Source organism: Somniosus microcephalus, chromosome 24 (assembly GCF_052327205.1).
Source record: "Somniosus microcephalus isolate GS21.2 chromosome 24, FLI_Smic_1.0, whole genome shotgun sequence".
Classification (NCBI taxonomy): domain Eukaryota; kingdom Metazoa; phylum Chordata; class Chondrichthyes; order Squaliformes; family Somniosidae; genus Somniosus; species Somniosus microcephalus.
The window spans coordinates 48,996,232-49,016,489 of NC_141010.1; the positions used below are offsets into that span (position 1 = coordinate 48,996,232).

At 47.8% G+C, this 20,258-nt stretch overlaps 1 protein-coding gene across 1 annotated transcript in view; it reads left to right on the plus strand.

Moving 5' to 3' along the window:
• The first annotated feature begins 899 nt into the window (after positions 1 to 899).
• The window catches only part of mrc2 (mannose receptor, C-type 2), a 401,368-nt gene continuing 382,009 nt past the window's right edge, over positions 900 to 20,258 (plus strand). Inside the window, exon 1 of the mRNA XM_085966616.1 lies at positions 900 to 1,158. Coding sequence (XP_085822742.1) covers positions 1,077 to 1,158 — 82 coding nt within the window. The 5' untranslated portion in view covers positions 900 to 1,076. The remainder of the gene's footprint in view (positions 1,159 to 20,258) is intronic.

Genomic DNA, 20,258 nt, shown 5'->3' on the forward strand with positions numbered 1-20,258 from the left:
AATTTGGATGATCAGCCATGATCTCATTGAATGGCGGAGCAGGCTCGAAGGGCCGAATGGCCTACTCCTGCTCCTATATCTTCTACGTGAGTGCCTTGTGTTTACGGGGTAATCTTTTGTACATATACCTGTCGAATCAAGAGATGTCCCAGGTTACAAATCCCCAACATTTCAGTAAGGTTTGAAATTCTGGGGATAAGGGTGTTGGGAGCCTTTCCACTGTCATACAGTTGGAGACAATGAAACCCAAAGTCTGGCGTGCCAAACATTTCCCAGGTTTAGCTTTGGGTCGGATGAGGTGAGGGCCTTTGGCAGTGGCTGTAGTCTGGCATTTTATTCCTTTCAGTTGAAGCCCCTCCCCAGTTGACCCCAATCATCAGCCTCTCTATAAAAAGAGAGGGTGCAAAATTCCAACCCTGGCAGCTTCAATGCAGAAATATAAACCGAGGGTATAAATCTAGCCATCCCTACCCTTTTGAGATTTCCAACTCCAGCCCAGAATGCGAATTTACTAGCGGTCACTGGCCAATATTTATCCCTAACCAACATCGCAAAAACAGATGATCTGGTCATTTATCACATTGCTGTTTGCGGGAGCTTGCTGTGCGCAAATTGGCTGCCGCCGTTACCTACATTACGACAGTGACCACGCTTCAAAAAAGTACTTCATTGGCTGTAAAGCACTTTGAGACGTCCGGAGGTGGTGAAATGCGCTATAGAAATGCAAGTCTTTCTTTATTGAAAGCAGATTTTCTTCCTGCAAATATGACTTTTTTTTTTAAAAAATGGAGGAACAGTGCAAATAATTTCAAGTGTGAGTTCTTTTTTTTAATGTTAAAAGATGCAGATTTGCTCCCAACTTGTGCAGGGGGGTGGGGTGGGTGGAAGTGGCGCTCTGGCTCTGCGGGGCTGCTGACGCGCTGTGTCTGCCTCTTCTCTCGGAGACTTGAATCACTCGGAGACAGACGGGGCTCAGGCTCAGCTCGCCGTCTGTGAGTCTCTCTCTCTCCACCCCCCCACACACACCCACCCACACCCCACCGACCTCTCTGTCTGTCCCTCCCTCTCCGCCAGCCATGGGCACCGGCTCCCGCTGCCAGCCCAGCGCTCTCTGCCTTCTCCTCCTCCTTGTTGCGGGACTGCGCTGTGCCAGCTCAGGTAAGAATCTTTTAATTTTTTTTCTTCATTCAAGACTTTTAACTGTCTGCTGCCAAACAAACAAGACAAAAACGTGGGCAGCGAAAGTTTTTTAAGCGTTCATTGCAATCCCCCTTTAATCCTCTCCGAGCGCAATGTGGATCATTTGATGCCTTTTACTCCCATTTACTAAAGCTGGATACTTAATATTTTTTGTGTGAAATAAAGTTAGTTTAATGGCTGAATCCAGCAGAAGGAATGTCCCGAACTGAGTGAAAACAGATGTGACTTTTTTTTTTGTGATGAGGGGGAGGGGGGGAAAGAGACTCAGCGATTTTTTTTGTTGGGCCAGAACTCAATGTGTTGGAAGGAATTGCAGACTGTAGAGAGAAGGTGCTTTAATGATGACATTGCCTTTTAGTGAACAGCCTCTGTCTTAGTAAGACCTGCCTCATGAGCCCCCCCCCCCCATCACCTTACAGCTTGGCCCTTTTAGAAGGGGGCCGTGCCCGAGTGAAGTGGCCAGGCAAGTGGTTGGTAATATTTGGGCAGCACAGGCAACCCGCGCCGGTTTTGTGCAGCTGCGGGTTCCCTCTTTAATTGGGTTCACTGACCCCTATATAACTGTTCTCCGCAATGTGTTGGTGGGGCCCACCACTTGCAGAGGGCCAATGAAAAGTTGGGAGCGTTATTTCCTCAGTGGGAGTTATTAAACACGACCTCGGTGCCAGTTTGCAAAAACACCTCTTGCTGTCTTGACCCCCCCCCCCATGGCGTATATGTGATGGGGCAAACACTGTGCTGTCTGTGGCACGAAATCTTTTAAATGCTTTGTTGTATTCAGCCATGGCTCAGTGGTTATGCCCCCACGCCACTGAGCACTAAAATCCAAGCTGACACTCCAGTGCAGTGCTGAGGGAGCGCTGCACTGTCGGAGGTGCCGTCTTTCAGATGAGACGCTAAACCGAGACCCTGTCTGCTCTCTCAGGTGGACGTAAAAGATCCCACGGCACAATTTCGAAGAAGAGCAGGGGAGTTCTCCCCGGTGTCCTGGCCGATATTTATCCCTCAATCAACATCATTAAAACAGATTATCTGGTCATTTATCACATTGCTGTTTGTGGGAGCTTGCTGTGCCCAAATTTACTGTCACGTTTCCTACATTACAACAGTGACTACACTTCAAAAGTACTTAATTGGCTGTAAAGCACTTTGGGGCGTACAGTGGTCATTAAAGGCGCTATATAAATGCAAGTCTTTTTTATCTTTTTAGAAAAAATCTTTTGAGACTGGATACAAAATGTAATTGCAAGTTATTCTATTGTGCCATTGTCTGGATATAAATCAGGTGACACATCTCACGTGGGCCCTTACCCCTTTCAAGATGCGTTGGCGGGATGCAGACACCATTACTGTCGTCGGGTCAGCCAAAGAGTTAAAAAAAAAGAGAATTTGCCTTTCACGCCTTCAGGCTGTCTCAAAGTGCTTTACAGCCAATGAAGCACTTTTGAAGTGTGGTCACTGTTGTAATGTAGGAAATTAGGCAGCCAGTTTGCGCACAGCAAGCTCCCACAAACAGCAATGTGATGATGACCAGATCAGCTGTTTTTAGTGATGTTGGTGGCAGGTTAAATATTGGCCCCGGGGAGAACTCCCCAGCTCCTCTTCGAAATAGTGCCATGGGATCTTTTACTGGCACCTGAGAGGGCAGACGGGGGCCTCGGTTTAACGGTGTGGAGAATATTGCAGCCAGAGCCGTGTGTTCATGGTGTTCAGTCACTGGTATGAAGGAGCAGCAACAGATGAGGGCGCACTGGGTGTTGGTGAATCTCACCTGAGTATTGAACCAATGATGCACAGGCTTGGTGTGATATTCACCTTCGTCACGAATCACAAAGGTAAGTACAGATAAGAGAGGCCATTTGGCACGTCTGCTTCACCCTTCCACAGGAACCTACAACCCCTCCCCTCCCACACGACCGCATCTAACTGCGTCTCTGAATGACTCCTGAGATTTTGCCTTCAGTGTCTCACCCAGAGCCCAATCCAGCTATTACTCACACTGAAGAAATGTTTTCTCACATCAGTCCTAAACTTGCCTTTTCCCAGTTTGTACCTAAGGCTTTCACTTTCAAATCGTGGCCTAAAATTAATATTTTCTGTCCCATTTAGTATCTTCATCTACTTCTGTAAGACCCACCACTACCCCCCCCCCCCCCCCTCTCGTTCAGCTCCTTTCATAGGAACCAGGAGTAGGCCATTTGGCCCCTCGAGCCCGTTCCGCTATTCAACCCGCCTTGCTTCCATATCCCTTAATACCCTTACCTGTTCCATATCCCTTAATACCCTTACCTAACAACCTATCAACCTCAGTTTGGAGATTTTCAATTGACCCCCAGCCTCGACAGCTTTTTGGGGGAGAGAGTTCCACATTTCCACTACCCGTTGTGTAAAGATTGCAGTGTCCTAGTTTTCATACCTATTCCTCTGACTCTAGGAATCAGCCTCGTGGATCTGCTCAGAATTGTTGACTAGAACTTTACTCTTTTTGTGATTGTGTTCCTTTGTTCGTACCTTCATAGCTGGATTGACTGTCTTAAGTTTTTTGTAATGCTGCCATTGACGCGACATGCGTCTGAGTGTAACTGAGTGCGTGAGTCCAGAATGTACTGTGAGGCTGCCAGTGGCACACTGGTATCTGGGTGTAATGGGGAGTCACTTGGAGTGAAGATAGCACTGCGGCTTGGACCAAACCAGGACAACACGCAGGTTGCGTGAGCTGCGTGAAGTGGAACACACTGGACAGAGGGAATGCTGCCATTGGAACCGGTTCTGGGGGAGGTGGGACCAGTACAAACCGGACGGTCTGCACCTGGGCAGGAACGGGACCAATGTCCTTGGCGGAGTATTTGCTAGTGCTGTGGGGGAGGGTTTAAACTAAAATGGCAGGGGGTTGGGAACCTGAGCAGGGAGACAAAGGAAAGGGAAACGAGGATAGAAGCAAAAGACAGGAAGGAGAAAAACAAAGATGGCAATCCAAGAAATCAAGGGTTTAAAACAAACATGGCCACAGTAAATAATAATTCTAAACGGTCTAAGAGCGTTAAAAAAAACAAGCCTGAAGGCTTTGTGTCTTAATGCAAGGAGCATCCGTAACAAGGTGGATGAATTAGCAGCGCAAATAGAGGTAAATGAATATATGATTGGGATTACGGAAACATGGCTCCAGGGGGACCAAGGCTGGGAACGCAACATCCAGGGGTATTCAATATTCAGGAAAGATGGGCAAAAAGGAAAAGGGGGTGGGGTAGCATTGCTGGTTAAAGAGGGGATTAACACAATTGTAAGGAAAGCTATTAGCTCTGATGATGTGGAATCTGTATGGGTAGAACTGAGCAATACCAAAGGGCAGAAAACGTTAGTGGGAGTGGTGTATAGACCCCAAACAGTAATGCAGAGGTTGGGGATGGCATTAAAAGGGAAATTAGAGAAGCGTGCAATAAGGGCACAGCAGTCATCATGGGTGACTTTAATCTACATTTAGATTGGGCTAACCAAATTAGTAACAATACTGTGGAGGAGGAATTCCTGGTGTGTATACGGGATGGTTTCCTGGACCAATATGTCGAGGAACCAACTAGGGATCAAGCCATCTTAGACTGGGTATTATGCAATGAGAAAGGATTAATTAGCAATCTTGTTGTGCGAGGCCCCTTGGTTTGGAGTGATCATAATATGATAGAATTCTGCATTAAGATGGAGAGTGAAGTAGTTGACTCAGAGACTAAGGTCCTGAATTTAAATAAAGGGAACTATGATGGTATGAGACGCGAGTTGGGTAGGATTGATTGGGTAATGTCACTCAAAGGGTTGACGGTGGATAGGCAATGGCAAACATTCAAAGATCGCATGGATGAACTACAGAATTTGTTTATCCCAGTTTGGCATAAAAATAAATCAAAAAAGGTGACTCAACCGTGGCTAACAAGGGAAATTAGGGATAACATAAGATCCAAAGAGAGGACATATAAATTGGCCAAAAAAAGCAGTAAACCTGAGAATTGGGAGCAGTTTAGGATTCAGCAAAGGAGGACAAAGGGATTAATTAAGAGGGGGAAAATAGATTATGAAAGTAAGCTTGCAGGGAACATAAAAACTGACTGTAAAAGCTTTTATAGATATGTGAAGAGAAAAAGATTGGTGAAGTCAAGCGTTGGTCCCTTACAGTCAGAATCAGGGGAATTTATAATGGGGAACAAAGAAATGGAACATAGGGACTAATGAGAGGGAGGAACTGAAAGAAATCAGTATTTGTAGGGAAGTGGTGTTGGGGAAGCTGACTGGATTGAAGGCCGATAAATCCCCAGGGCCTGATAATCTACATCCTAGGGTACTTAAGGAAGTGGCCCTGGAGATAGTAGATGCATTGCTGGTCATCTTCCAGAACTCGATAGACTCTGGAACAGTACCCATGGATTGGAGGGTAGCTAATGTTACCCCACTATTCAAAAAAAGTGGTAGAGAAAAGGCGGGGAATTATAGACCGGTAAGCCTGACATCGGTAGTGGGGAAAATGCTAGAGTCCATTATAAAAGATGTAATAGCAGAGCACTTGGAAAGCAGTGACAGGATCGGACAAAGTCAACATGGATTTACAAAAGATAAATCATGCTTGACTAATCTACTGGAATTTTTTGAGGATGTAACTGGTAGAATAGATAAGGGAGAACCAGTGGATGTGGTGTATTTGGACTTTCAGAAGGCTTTCCATAAGGTCCCGCATAAGAGATTAGTGTGTAAAGTTAAGGCACATGGGATTGGGGGCAAGGTACTGACTTGGATAGAGAACTGGTTGGCAGACAAGCAAAGAGTTGGAATAAACGGGTCTTTTTTCGAGTGGCAGGCAGTGACTAGTGGGGTACCGCAAGGATCGGTCCTAGGACCCCAGCTGTTCACACTATATATTAATGATCTGGACGAGGGAATTGGATGTAATATCTCTAAATTTGCAGATGACACAAAGCTGGGTGGGAGGGTATGCTGTGACGAGGATGTCGTGAAACTCCAGTATGATTTGGACAGGTTGGGTGATTGGGCAGAAACATGGCAAATGCACTATAATGTGGATAAATGTGAGGTTATCCACTTTGGTGGCAAAAACAGGAAGGCAGATTATTATTTGAATGGCAATAGATTGGGAGAAGGGGAAGTGCAAAGAGACCTGGGTATTCTTGTGCACCAGTCGCTGCAGGTAAGCATGCAGGTGCAGCAGGCGGTTAAGAAGGCAAATGGTATGTTGGCCTTCGTAGCAAGAGGGTTCGAGTACAGGAACAAGGATGTCTTGCTGCAGTTGTACAGGGCCTTGGTGAGACCACATCTTGAGTACTGTGTGCAGTTTTGGTCGCCTTATCTGAGGAAGGACGTTCTTGCCATGGAAGGAGTGCAGCGAAGATTCACCAGGCTGATACCTGGGATGGCAGGAATGACATATGAGGAGAGATTGTGTCGATTGGGCTTATACTCGCTGGAGTTTAGAAGATTGAGGGGGGATCTCATTGAAACCTATAAAATTCTGTCAGGCCTGGACAGACTAGATGCAGGAAGGATGTTTCCGATGGCCGGGGAGTCCAGAACCAGGGGTTATAATCTAAGGATAAGGGGTAACCCATTTAGGACTGAGATGAGGAGAAATTTCTTCACCCAGAGAGTGGTGAACCTGTGGAATTCTCTGCCACAGAGGGCGGTGGAGGCCAGTTCATTAAATATATTCAAGAAGGAGTTGGATATATTTCTTAAGGCTAAAGGGATCAAGGGATATGGGGAGAAGGCAGGGACAGGATACTGAATTTGGATGATCAGCCATGATCTCATTGAATGGCGGAGCAGGCTCGAGGGGCTGAATGGCCGACTCCTGCTCCTATCTTCTATGTTTCTAAACGCACATATCTAGGGGGTTCAGATCATATAAACTGACAGCAGAACTTGCACAGTTATAACACGGCCTGGACCTCGAGATACATGCTGTGCTTTATCCACACTGCAGCCCCTTTACCTCACTGTACAGTTCGAGATCGAGCACGGTTCGTGCAGGTGGTAAGTTTCTTTCTTTGGTGGGTATCACTTTGAGGAGTGAAGGACCAGGCAGTAAGGGGGAGGTCCTGTATTGCCAGCAGTGAGTTTTATTGTCAGCTGTGGCTCAGTGGGTAGCACACTTGCCTGAGTCAGAAGGTTGTAGTTTCAAGTCCCACTCCAGGCACTTGAGCACATAAAGCTAGGCTGACACTCTAGTGCAGTACTGAGGGAGTGCTGCACTGTCGGAGGTGCCATCTTTTGGATGCGATGTTAAACCGAGGCTCCGTCTGCCCTCTCAGTTGTACGTAAAAGATCCCATGGCACTATTTCGAAGACGACCAGGGGAGTTATCCCCAGTGTCCCGGCCAATATTTATCCCTCAATCAACATAACAGAAACAGATTATCTGGTCATTATCACATTGCTGTTTGTGGGAGCTTGCTGTGCGCAAATTGGCTGCCACGTTTCCTACATTACAACAGTGACTCCACTTCAAATAGTACTTCATTGGCTGTAAATATCTTTGAGACGTCCGGTGGTCGTGAAAGGCGCTATATAAATGCAAGTCTTTCTTTCAACGTATGCTGGAGGGAGTAGTACACCCTGTAAATATTATAGTACATTATACAATAGTGCACTTTGATGTGTGTGACACGGTCGGGTCCGCGCTCTGCGGTGTGTGACACGGGCGGGCCCGCGCTCTGCGGCGAGTGTGACTGGAGGGTCCGCGCTCTGCGGAGCAGGGGACAGCTGTGGCTCTACACTACTCAGTGTCCTACCATTTAATGTGTATGTCCTTGCCTTGTTAGCCCCCCTCAAATGCATTACCTCACACTTCTCCGGATTGAATTCCATTTGCCACTTTTCTGCCCACCTGACCAGTCCATTGATACCTTCCTGCAGTTTTCAGCTTGCTTCCTCACTAATAAGCACACGGCCAATTTTTGTATCATCTGCAAACTCCTTAATCATACTTCCTACATTGAAGTCTAAATCATTGATATATACCACAAAAAGCAAGGGATCCAGCACTGAGCCCTGCGGAACCCCACTGGAAACAGCCTTCCAGTCACAAAAACACTCATCAACCATTACCTGTTGTTTCCTGTCTCTGAGCTAGTTTTAGATCCAACTTGCCATTTTCCCTTGGATCCCATGGGCTTTTGCTTTTCTGATCAGTCTGCCATATTGAACTTGTCAAAAGCCTTGCTAAAATCCATGTAGACTACATCAAAAGCACTACCCTCATCAACCCTCCTTGTTACCTCCTCAAAAAGTTAAATCTAGTTAGTCAGACACGACCTTCCCTTAACAAATCCATGCTGACTGTCCTTGATTAATCCGTTCCTTTCTAAATGACAATTTACACTGTCCCTCAGAATTTATTCCAATAATTTGCCCAGGCTGACTGGCCTGTAAATTAATTGGTCTATCCCTTTCTCCCTTTTTAAACAACGGTACAACGTTAGCAGTCCTCCAGCACCACACCTGTAGCCAGAGAGGATTGGAAAATGATGGTCAGAGCCTCCACTAGTTCCTCCTTTGCTTCTCGTAACAGCCTGGAATACATTTCATCTGGGCCTGGTGATTTATCTACTTCCAAAGATGTTAAACCCCTTAATATTTTCTCTCTCTCTATGTTTATCTCATCTAATATTTCACATTCCTCCTCCTTAACTACAATGTCTGCATCGTCCCTCTCTTTCATTAAGAACAATACCCATGTCTTCCGCCTCCACATGCAAGCTTCCTTTTTGGTCTCTAATAGGCCCTACTCTTTCTTTAGTTATCCTCTTGCTTTTTATGTATTTATAAAACATCTTTGGGTTTTCCTTGATTTTACTTGCCAATATTTTTTCATGCCCTCTTTCTTTTTGTTTTCTTAATTTCCTTTTTAATTTCACCCCTGCACTTTCTATACTCCTCTAGGCTTTCTGCAGTATTTAGCTCTCGGTATATGACATAAGCTTCCCTTTTTTGCCTTATCCTACCCTGTATGCCCCATGACATCCAGGGGGCTCTATATTTGGGAGTCCCACATATTTGCTCTGAACCCTCACTATCTCCTTGAATGCCTCCCACTGCTCTGACACTGATTTACCTTCAAGTAGATGTTTCCAGTTTTGCTGAATCACATCTCAGCTTAGTAAAATTGGCCTTTCCCCAATCGAGAACTTTGGGTTCAGTTACTGGGCTACTTGTGATGAAGGTTCGTGGCGATCTGAGGCTGGAGTATAGATCCTCAGGCAACAGCCAGTGGCTTTTTAAAGTTATAATCAGAAGGTAAAAAATTCAATAAATGATTTTACTTTATTTTCCTAACTTTGTTATTTATAAAAAGAACATGAGTAGGCTATTCAGCCCCTTGAGTCTGTTCTGCCATTCAATAGATCACAGCTGATCTATATCTTAACTCTGTCAGTATACCCGCCTTGGTTCCGTAGCCCTTAATACCCTTGCCTAAACCTATCAATCTCAGTTTTGAAAATTACACTTGACCTAACCCCAACAGCATTTTAGGGGGAAGAGAGTTCCAGATTTCTACTACCCTTTGTGTGAAGAACTGCTTCCTGACATCACCCCTGAACAGCCTGGCTCTAATTTTAAGGTTATGCCCCCTTGTTCTGGACTCCCCCCGCCAGAGGGAATAGTTTCTCTCTCTCTACCCCATCAACTCCTTTAATCATCTTAAACACCTCAATTAGTTCACCCCTTAATCTTCTGTACTCAAGGGAATACAAGCCTAGTCTATGCAAACTCTCCTCATAATCTAATCATTCTAGCCCCGGTATCATTCTGGTGAATCTGCGCTGCCCCCTCCAAGGCCAATCTATCCTTCCTGAGGTGCGGGGCCCAGAACGGAACACAGTGACTCCCGATGGGGTCTAACCAGCGCTTTATACAACAGTAGCACAACTTCCACCCTTCCTATTCCAGCCCTCTTGAGATGAAGGCCAACATTCCATTAGCCTTTTAATTTTTTTTTGTACCTGTCCACTAGTTTTTTTTCCTGATTTCTGTACATTGACCCCTAAATCTCCCTGCTCCTCCACAGTTCCCCGCTTCTCGCCATTCCAAGAAAACTCTGATTTATATTTCTTAGGTCCAAAGTGGATGACGTTACACTTTCCTACATTGAACTCCATCTGCCACAGTTTTGAAGACTCACCTAATCTAGCAATGTTAGAACTAAATGCTTTCAAAGATGGAACAAAATTTCTTACGAAAACGAAACTATAATTCAAGATAAAGAGTCGAGATCAAAATGATCTAGGACTGATCAGTCTCCACGGCTTCTGGACCAGATGTTCGGGATTGAACCAGACGAATGCAATGTCTGTATTCATTCAAGCCCCAGTTTATTATTTCTCAGCATCATTTGCGGCCTTGTGAATTGTGAGTGCCGTGAAACAATGGGGGCAATTTTTAACGACAGAAACCGAGCGGGTGGGCTGAGTTTGGATTTTCACCCGCTCCCCCGAGCAGGCGGCAAGCCAGCTGCCCAAAGCCGGCAGGGTCCTTCTTGACATAATGCACATCTGGTCGCGATGACGTCATCTGGACCCGACCGCAGTTTTTACCAGGAGGCCTGAGCGGGAAGCGGCAGTGAGTTTCCCGCCAGGCCCAATCCAGCGAGAAAATGGATCGTAGCTGGGAGAGACCCAAAAATGCCATTTACTTTCCTTGTGGGGGCACGGAGCAGGAGAGGTCCACTGGACCCCAGGAGGAAAGCTTGGGCCTCCCCGGCCATGAACCCGCCCCGCCCCCAACCCCCACTCCGCCCCGCCCCGATTGCGGGACCTCCGCAGAACATCTCAGTAGCCAATCCCGCCACTGACCTGCTGTTGGCCTTCGGGCCTCTCGATTTTCTGCCGCCTCCCACCCAGGAGTTAAACCACCCCCGGCCCCAATTTCTGGAGCAACGGGCGGGCAGGGTCAATAATTGAGACATTTTTGGAAACATAAATATTGAAAAAAACATTCCGGGAGGAAAATATAGAAAGTAAAAGCCTAAACTTAGCATGATGTTCCCCTCAGCCTTCAGGCTAAAACTAAAATACGATCAAAATTTCTTCCACGGACTTTAAATAAAGTGACTAAACCTCCAGGCCCAAAGACGGATGAAAGCCTAAATTTCCTACGGTTTGGGAGTGAGGAAAGTGACCCACAGCTGGTGCATGTCAGTAAAGCCCAGGTACGCTGCCTGCCATTTTCTGATGTGTACTGACAACAGGCCGGCTTCTACACTGACCGCGTGGACCCGGAAAGCGAGCCCCTAAAACTGAAGTGATTTCTAGGAATTGAGTACAGGCATAGGAACAGGGGGAGACTAGTTAGCCCCTCAAGCCGGTTCTGCCATCCAATGAGATCATGGCTGATCTGCAACCTAACTCCATATACCTGCCATATCCCTTAATACTTTGGTTAACAAAAATCTATCAATCTCAGATTTAAAATTAACAACTGACCCAGCATCAACTGTCATTTGTGGAAGAGAGTTCCAAACTTCGACCACCCTTTGTGTGTAGAAGTGTTTCCTAATTTCACTCCTGAAAAGTCTGGCTCTAACTTTTAGACTATGTCTCCTAGTCCTAGAATCCCCAACCAGTGAAAATAGTTTCTCTCCATCTACCCTATCTGTTCCCCTTAATATCTTGAAAACTTCGATTAAATCACCCCTTAACCTTCTAAAATTCCAGGGAATATAACCCTAATTTGTGTCATCTCTCTTTGTAATTTAACCCCTTAAAGTCCAGGTATCATTCTGGTAAACCTACGCTGCACTCCCTCCAAGGCCAGTCTATCCTTCCCAAGGTGTGGTGCCCAGAACTGCTCACAGTGCTCCAGGTGTGGTCTAACCAGGGTTTTGTACAGCTGCAGCATAACTTCTACCCCCTTGTATTCTAGTCCTCTAGATATAAAGGCCAGCATTCCATTATTTTCTGTACCTGACAATGACATTTTAATGTACATGGACCCCTAAGTCTCTTTGGACCTCCACTGTTTCTACCTTTTCACCATTTAGAAAGTACTCTGATCTATCCTTTTTAGGTCCAAAGTGGATGACCTCACACATGCCTATATTGAAATCCATTTGCCACAGTTTTGCCCATTTACTTAATCTATCAACATCTCTGTAATTTTATGCTTCCACCTACACTGCTTACAATGCCACCTATCTTTGTGTCATCGGAAAACTTGGATATGTGGCTCTCTCTATCCCATCATTAAGTCGTTATAAGTACAGTGATCAGTTGAGTCCCGAACACAGATCCCTGTGGGACACCATTAGTCACATCCTGCCCATTATCCCCACTCTCTGTCTCCGGCCGCTCAGCCAATTTCCTAATCAGGTCAATAATTTGCCTTCAATTCCAAGAGCTTCAGCTTTAGCCAACAGTCTCTTATGAGGGACTTTATCAAATGCCTTCTGGAAGTCCATATAAATAACATCATAGACATTCCCCTGTCCATTACTTTAGTCACCTCTTCAAAAAATGCAATCAGGTTCATCAGGCACGACCTACCCTTTACAAATCCATGCTGGCTCTCTCTGATCAGCTAAAAATTTTCAAGGTGATCAGTCACTCTATCCTTAATTATAGACTCTAGTAATTTCCCAACAGCAGATGTTAGGCTAACTGGTCTATAAATCCCTGGTTTCCCTCTCTCACCATTTTTAAATAGCGGAGTGACATGTGCAGTTATTCAATCTAAAGGAACAATTCCTGAATTGAGAGAACTTTGGAAGACTATAGTTAGGGTATCGGCAATATTCTCATCTACTTCCTGTAAAATCCTGGGATGGAAACCATCTGGCCCTGGGGATTTGTCACTCTTTAGTGCCATTATTTTCTTCATTACTGTTATTTTGCTTATGTCAATTTTGGTGAGTCCCCTTCCCTGATTCAATATTAGTTACCTTGGGCTGGCAAGCTCTCCTCTTCCTCTACTGTAAATACTGACGCAAAGTAATTATTCAACATGTCTGTGATTTCCATATTTTAATTTACAATATCACCGTTCTCAATTTTCAAGGGGACCCACATTGCTCCTGACCACCTCTTTCCTAATATAATTGTAAAAAATGTTGTTGATTTTGATATCCCTTGCAAGTTTCTTTTCATACTCTATTTTTGTAGCTTTTACTATCGGTTGCTTTTTCTTATAATTTTATGCTGTCCCTTTACCTCTTCTGTCGTCCATGGCTGTTTCTTTTGGCAAATAGAGCTCTTGCCCCTTTGTGGTATAAATTAGTTCTGTACCACAAGAAATTATTTTTTGAACATCTTCCACCGATGATCTGTCGTTTTACCCACTAACAGATTTGCCCAGTTTACTGTGGACAGTCTCTGCCTCATCCCGTTGAAGTCGGCCTTACCTAAATCACAGAATCACAGAAACCCCACAGTGCAGATAGAGGCCATTTCAGCCCATCGAGCCTGCACCGACACATATCCCACCCAATCCCCGTAACCCCTACACATCTCCCACCCTATCTCCGTAACCTCACGTATTTAATCCCTCTAACACTAAGGGTCAATTTATCATAGCCAATCAACCTAAACCCACACATCTTTGGACTGTGGGAGGAAACCGGAGCACCCGGAGGAAACCCACGCAAACACGGGGAGAATGTGCAAACTCCACACAGACAGTCGCCCGAGGCCGGATTTGAACCCGGGTCCCTGGCGCTGTGAGGCAACAGTGCTAACCACTATGCCACCGTGCTGCCCTAAATCTAGAATCTTAGTAGCGGTTTTATGTTTCTCCCTTTCAAACACTACGTTGAACTCGATCATATTATGATTGGTATTAGATAAACGTTCACGCACCATTAGCTGTTAACTAAATCTTGCTCATTACTCATTACTGAATCTAATATGGCGTGCGCCCCTTGTTGGTTCTAGGACATATTGTTGCAGAAAACTATCCCAGACACACGAGAAATTCACTACCTTTCTGACACGAGCCAGTCTGCTTATCCCAATCTATCTGAAAGTTAAAATCCCCCATTGAAACCACTCTGTCCTTGCTACATGCTTGTCTAATCTCTGCATTTATGAATTCTGCCACTTCACAGCTGCTACCAAGGGGCTTATACAAAACTCCCACTTGGTTGAAATGCCTTTCCTCACATGTGCCCCAGATAGAGAGGCTGGAATTTTCTGAGGTAAGAATGGGTGGGTTGGAGGCGTTGAGGTGGAGGGGGGAGCGAAAATTGAAAAAATATGAACCGCAACTCCAACCCACCCACTTCCATGACTCGGGAGCGACGGAGGCGGGGGGGGGGCAGTGGTGGCTGCCAACCCACTGCAGGGAGGCAGGTTGGCAATTTAAATATGATAATGAGGCCTGAAGCCTCTACTTCAACCTGCAGGCGGTCGGGGATGCCGGGGCTCGGGATTCCCGGTGGCTGCAACAAGGCGGCCTCCGCCTTGGGGAGCAATCCTAGTGGGGCCAGGAGAAGCATGAGTCCTTCCTCCCAGCCCCCCCAAGCTCCCCCGCCATCAGTCTGACCCTCCCCGGGGTCAGGGATCGGACCACCTCTTCCCAGGATCGCGACTCTGGGTCGGGGATCAGACCCCCCTGGGGATCGCAACTCAGCCCCAGGGTCAGGGATCGGCCCCACCCCCCCGCCTGGGCTGGAACACCCCCACCCCCCATCCTGGGCCCAGCAGCCTCCCTGGTCCTGTGGCTTCCTGGCCCGTGTTCCCCGTCCAACTGGAAGCCAGCCTGTCAAATCTGGCTGACTTGCGGGCGGGAAACCCGCCCCTGACGTCGCACACACGCTGTGGAGATAAAACTCCACAGTGTGCCAGGAAAGCTGAATTTCCAGGTTTCCCGCCTTCACCTGGATCCCCCGCACCATGCAGTTGGGGACCCAGCAAAATCCAGCTCAGAGTGTCTGCAGGCTGCTGTGGGAGGGATCAGAGCCACGCCGATCCTCCTCTACCCTAACGTTCACCCGCACATACACTTTCCCACAAACTAATGATCAGGAGCGTGAACCCTAACTGATTCTCTCCCTCCCCCCCCCCCCCCCCACAATAGCGTGGGGTGCTTCTATATTAATATACCACAGGCAGTATAGTAAGAAAGAAAGACTTGCATTCATATAGCACCTTTCACCACCTCAGGATGTTCCAAAGCGCTTTACAGCCAAATAATTACTTTTGAAGTGCACACAGCAAGCTCCCACAAACAGCAATGTGATCATGATCAGATTATCTGTTTTTAGTGGTGTCGGTTGACGAATAAATGTTGGCCAGGACACCGGGGAGAACTCCCCTGTTCTTCAAAATAGTTCATTGGATCTTTCACGTCCACCTGAGAGAGCAGACGGGGCCTCGGTTTAACGTCTCATCCGCAAGACGGCACCTCCGGCGGTGCAGCTCTCCCTCAGTACTGCACTGGAGTGTCAGTCTGGATTTTGTGCTCAAGTCCCTGGAGTGGGACCTGAACCCACAACCTTCTGACTCCGAGGCCAGAGTGCGACCCAGTGAGCCGGGGAAGCAGGGGCTGACGTGAGCGGCTGAGCTCTGGTGTGTGAGGGTTCACTGGGAATGCCAGTGAGCGCGATACTCTCATGTTTTCGTGGGGCTATGTATCTGTACACGATTTTGCATGAAGGAGTGACTGAGATCATTTTAATGAAGTCCGCGCAGAAGATCACCCGACAACCAGCAACTATGATGCATTCAGAATAACGGTGTCAAAAAGCCCCGAGTGTAACGAGGTTTGTGTGGTGAGTAATCAGTGATTTGAGAACATGCGCTCGATTTGAAGCTTTGTTGTCTGGGCTCTAAGCTCTGGAATTCCCTCCCTAAATCTCTCTCCTCCTTTAAGATCCACCTTAAAACCGACCTCTTTGACCAAGCTTTTGGTCAGCTGTTCGAATATCTCATTATGTGACTCGGTGTCAAATTTTGTTTGATAATCGCTCCTGTGCAGCGCCTTGGGACGTTTTACTACATTAAAGGCGCTATATAAATGCAAGTTGTTGTCGTTAGATCGGGCAGAGCGACGGCCAGATCGAAAGATCCCAAATCGCTCCACGACCCGGTCAAACCCACAACACAGGCCTCGACACCGATTTTAAGTTCTAGACATTGAAAGTGTGGGACTGGAATCAGAGAGAATATAGAGGATTCGAGAGCTGTGACTGGTGCCTGTGGTGTGACTGGTGTCATGTACACACTCGCCAACTGCACCTGTTGCTGGCTCATGGGGGGGTGGGTAAGGTGCCGTGTGGGTGGGGGGGGGCGGTGAGTGGGTGAGGTGCCGTGGGGGGGGGGGGTGAGGTGCCGTGTGGGGAGGGGGGGTAGGGGCAGTGGGGGGGGGGGGGGCGGAGAGAAGGGGCCGTGGGGGTGGTGGGGCTCCAAAGGTTGTGTTACAGAAACCTATCACGGAGCAGTGGGAAACCTGCAGGAGTGCAGGTGGGGCTGAAGGGAGACAGTAATTATGTACTTATCTAATTTATTTGAAACATTTGCCTCTCTATTGCACTCCCTTTCATCCGTGGATTACAGATACCTGATCACGTTTGAACATGTGCTGAGAAAACACTCTCTTAAAAGCAGTGACAGGCAAAACCTATTTGTATGATAATTGCAATAAGCAGGTAGCTTTTAAAAGGCACTTTTATCTTTGTGCAAATATTCTAAAATCATCAATCACCAGGTAGGTCTGGATTGAGAACCCCATCCTCCCACAAAGCCATCCCCGGTGTCTTCCCATTACAGTGTCCAGCTGTTTCTTTAAATGGTTTCAGTGTCCCGGCCCCGAACTCCCTTTGTGCTGCTGCAGCCCATCTCCCTCCGTGCAAAGAAATACTTCCTGGCGTCAGCTCTGAACCTGCCCCCTCGCCCCCCTGACCTTCGCCCCCTCGCCCCCCTGACCTTCGCCCCCTCGCCCCCCTGACCTTCGCCCCCTCGCCCCCCTGACCTTCGCCCCCTCGCCCCCCTGACCTTCGCCCCCTCGCCCCCCTGACCTTCGCCCCCTCGCCCCCCTGACCTTCGCCCCCTCGCCCCCCTGACCTTCGCCCCCCTGACCTTCGCCCCCTCGCCCCCCTGACCTTCGCCCCCTCGCCCCCTGACCTTCGCCCCCTCGCCCCCTGACCTTCGCCCCCTCGCCCCCCCTGACCTTCGCCCCCCCGACCTTCGCCGACCCTCGACCCCTCGCCTTCACCCCCTCTTGTCCTGCTGCTCCCCGAGAATCTGGAAGTCATTCATTAATAATTAGAGTTTGGGATGTTTTCAAAATAGAGGAAAAGAGTAAAACCATACTTTGAAAAGAGTGTTTCTGGAAACCAAACTCAAATTTTACAAAAGATTCATCTCTCTCTCTCTCTCTTTCCCCTCTCTCTCTCTCTCTCTCTCTCTCTCTCCCCCCTCTTTCTCTCTCTCTCTTTCTCTCTCTCTTCCCCCTCTCTTTCTCTCTCTCTTCCCCCTCTCTTTCTCTCTCTCTTCCCCCTCTCTCTCTCTTCCCCCTCTCTTTCTCTCTCTCTTCCCCTTCTCTCTCTCTTCCCCTTCTCTCTCTCTTCCCCCTCTCTTTCTCTCTCTCTTCCCCCTCTTTCTCTCTCTCTTCCCCCTCTCTCTCTCTCTCTCTCTTCCCCCTCTCTTTCTCTCTCCCCCCTCCCCTTCTCTCTCTCTTCCCCCCTCCCCCCCAGTCTGTGCTCAGTCAGGAGTAGGGAAGTTATGTTTGGCCTCAGCAGCCCTAAGCCAAGGAGGGGGAAATATCAGCCGGGTTCTCACTTCTGATCAGTAACCCTGCTGGAAGTGTGTGTCTGTAGACACCACGTGAGGGTGATAGAACTTTGCTGCGATGCCCCACAGTTGAATAATTTGCTGAACTTGTTGAGGCTCACACAGGAATAGCAGCTCTTGGACAGGGTGCAATAGGGCAGCTCACTCCCATAGAACCAGGAGCGATGCATCGGGACAATATTAATGTCAAGTCGGAACAAACTACCTGGGTTGCCGGGTCACTGCAGCCTGAACTAAACACCACCCAGCTTCAGCAAGACAGCCTCGAGCCTGCACCCGACTGATCTGACAGCCCAGCTCGCCATTCTGTTCTGCTGCTCAGCAAAGACTGGATGTGGGGAGGTTAGAATCTGCTATCACCCCCACATCTCTTTCAGCCTCTCCCCCAGCTAGTTCAGTACCATTTATTGAGTAAGTGTGTCACCCCTACTTTTTCTTCCAATGTATAAGATCTTGCATTTATCTGTAATGAAGTTTATCTGCCATAGTTCCACCCACTTAGAAGTTCTGTCCAGGTCCTTCCAGAGCTCCTTGGCTGTTCCATCAGACTTGACCAGCTGGACGACAGGGATGGGAGAATACACAGCCATGGCCTCTGGGTGGAGCGGGGCAGGCGGAGGGGGGAGTCTGTGTTAGAATGATCGAACGTACGCTCTGGATGGAACGGACTTGATTTGCCAAGTGGTCATTTCTGGCTCTGGAGTTTGTCCTCGTAAGTCAACGTCTTGAGCAGAAGAGGGGTGAATATAACATTTTGGGGTTAAGAATCGGCTGCCACCGACTGCCCCTTGCTCAGTCTGCATTAATATCCTTTTATCTTTTACCCCTGTCTGGTTTGGCCTTCATGACTCCACACTCGGTGATGGACGCTCAGGGTAACTAGTGATGGCCAATAAATACGGTTCTCAGATGTCTCGCTGCTGATTTCCTCTCTGGTAAAGCGGCCAACTCCACTCAATGGCTCTTATTCGATATCAGGAACTCGGGGCGGAGGGGGGATCATTTTGACCTTGGCTGATAGTGTAGATGCGAGCAGTAACGATTCAGTCATCTGTTATGCATCTCTCCCGCTGACGCCAATGGAAATGAAAATGGGGAGAGATGTGTAACAATGTCGCCTGTTTCACACCATCACCCAGAGCCATGGGATGAGGGCCCAAAGGCTGAGACCGCAGGAAGTGCACACCTGCACGTAACCGGCACACTGATCCCGGTGGAAGTGGGGCCACTGAGATGTACAAACTGGTTTGTCTGGTGAGGAAAGAAAATTTGAAATGAGACTCATTTTTTGAGAAGCTTAATATCCTCAGCTGGTGCAGTCATCCCAGTTGTGCTGTAGTGAAGTCTGTCAGTGATAACCCCCCCCCACCCACAGCTGAGGAGCCGAGGCGGGCAGCCCAGTAACACCACAAAGGGAATGGGCGCCCACCCAGAATATGCTGCTACCCTAACCCTAGGAGTGGGGACGGGGGTCAGGGAGTTTGTGCGCACTATCTGACGTGCTGCCTGACTGGACTTGTCGGGCTAATTAGTTGCAGGATCCTATCTGTCCGCTGATGTTTCCCAGACCCTGCCCGGTTCTGTTGGATCCAGCGGCAGCCACAGCTGGACTGCAGCTGTGCGATTCCTCTCTTGCAAAGAGTGTACGTTGCACCTTTTCTTTCTGTGTTTTAAACCGATGGGCGAGCTCTCCTAGTGGGCGAATTCATTACAGGCTGTGGATCTGAGCTCTGCAAACCCGGTTTGATCCCTGCCCAGTCTTGAATTTGCTGATCGTATTTAAAGGTACAGCACTCCCTCTGTGTGGGGGGAAAGAAAAACAGCAAATTTGCATTTATATAGCCCCATTCACAACCTCAGGATGTCCCAAAGCTCTTTAAAGACAATGAAGTACTTTGTGAAGTGTAGTCACTGTTGTAATATAGGAAACACGGCAGCCAATTTGTGCACAGCAAGCTCCCACAAACAGCAATGTGATCATGACCAGATCATCTTTTTTTAGTGATGTTGATTGAGGGATAAATATTGGCCAGGGCACCTCTGCTCTTCTTCACATTAGTGCCGTGGGATCTTTAACGTCCACCTGAGAGGGCAGACGGGGCCTCGGTTTAACGTCTCATCTGAAAGACTCCTTCAGTACTGCACTGGAGTGTCAGCCTAGATTTTGTGCTCAGGTCCCTGGAGCGGGACTTGAACCCACGACCTTCTGACTCGGGCGCGAGTGCTGCCACGGCTGACACCTCACAGGATAAAACTCGGGTGTGATGCCCCACACAGTCT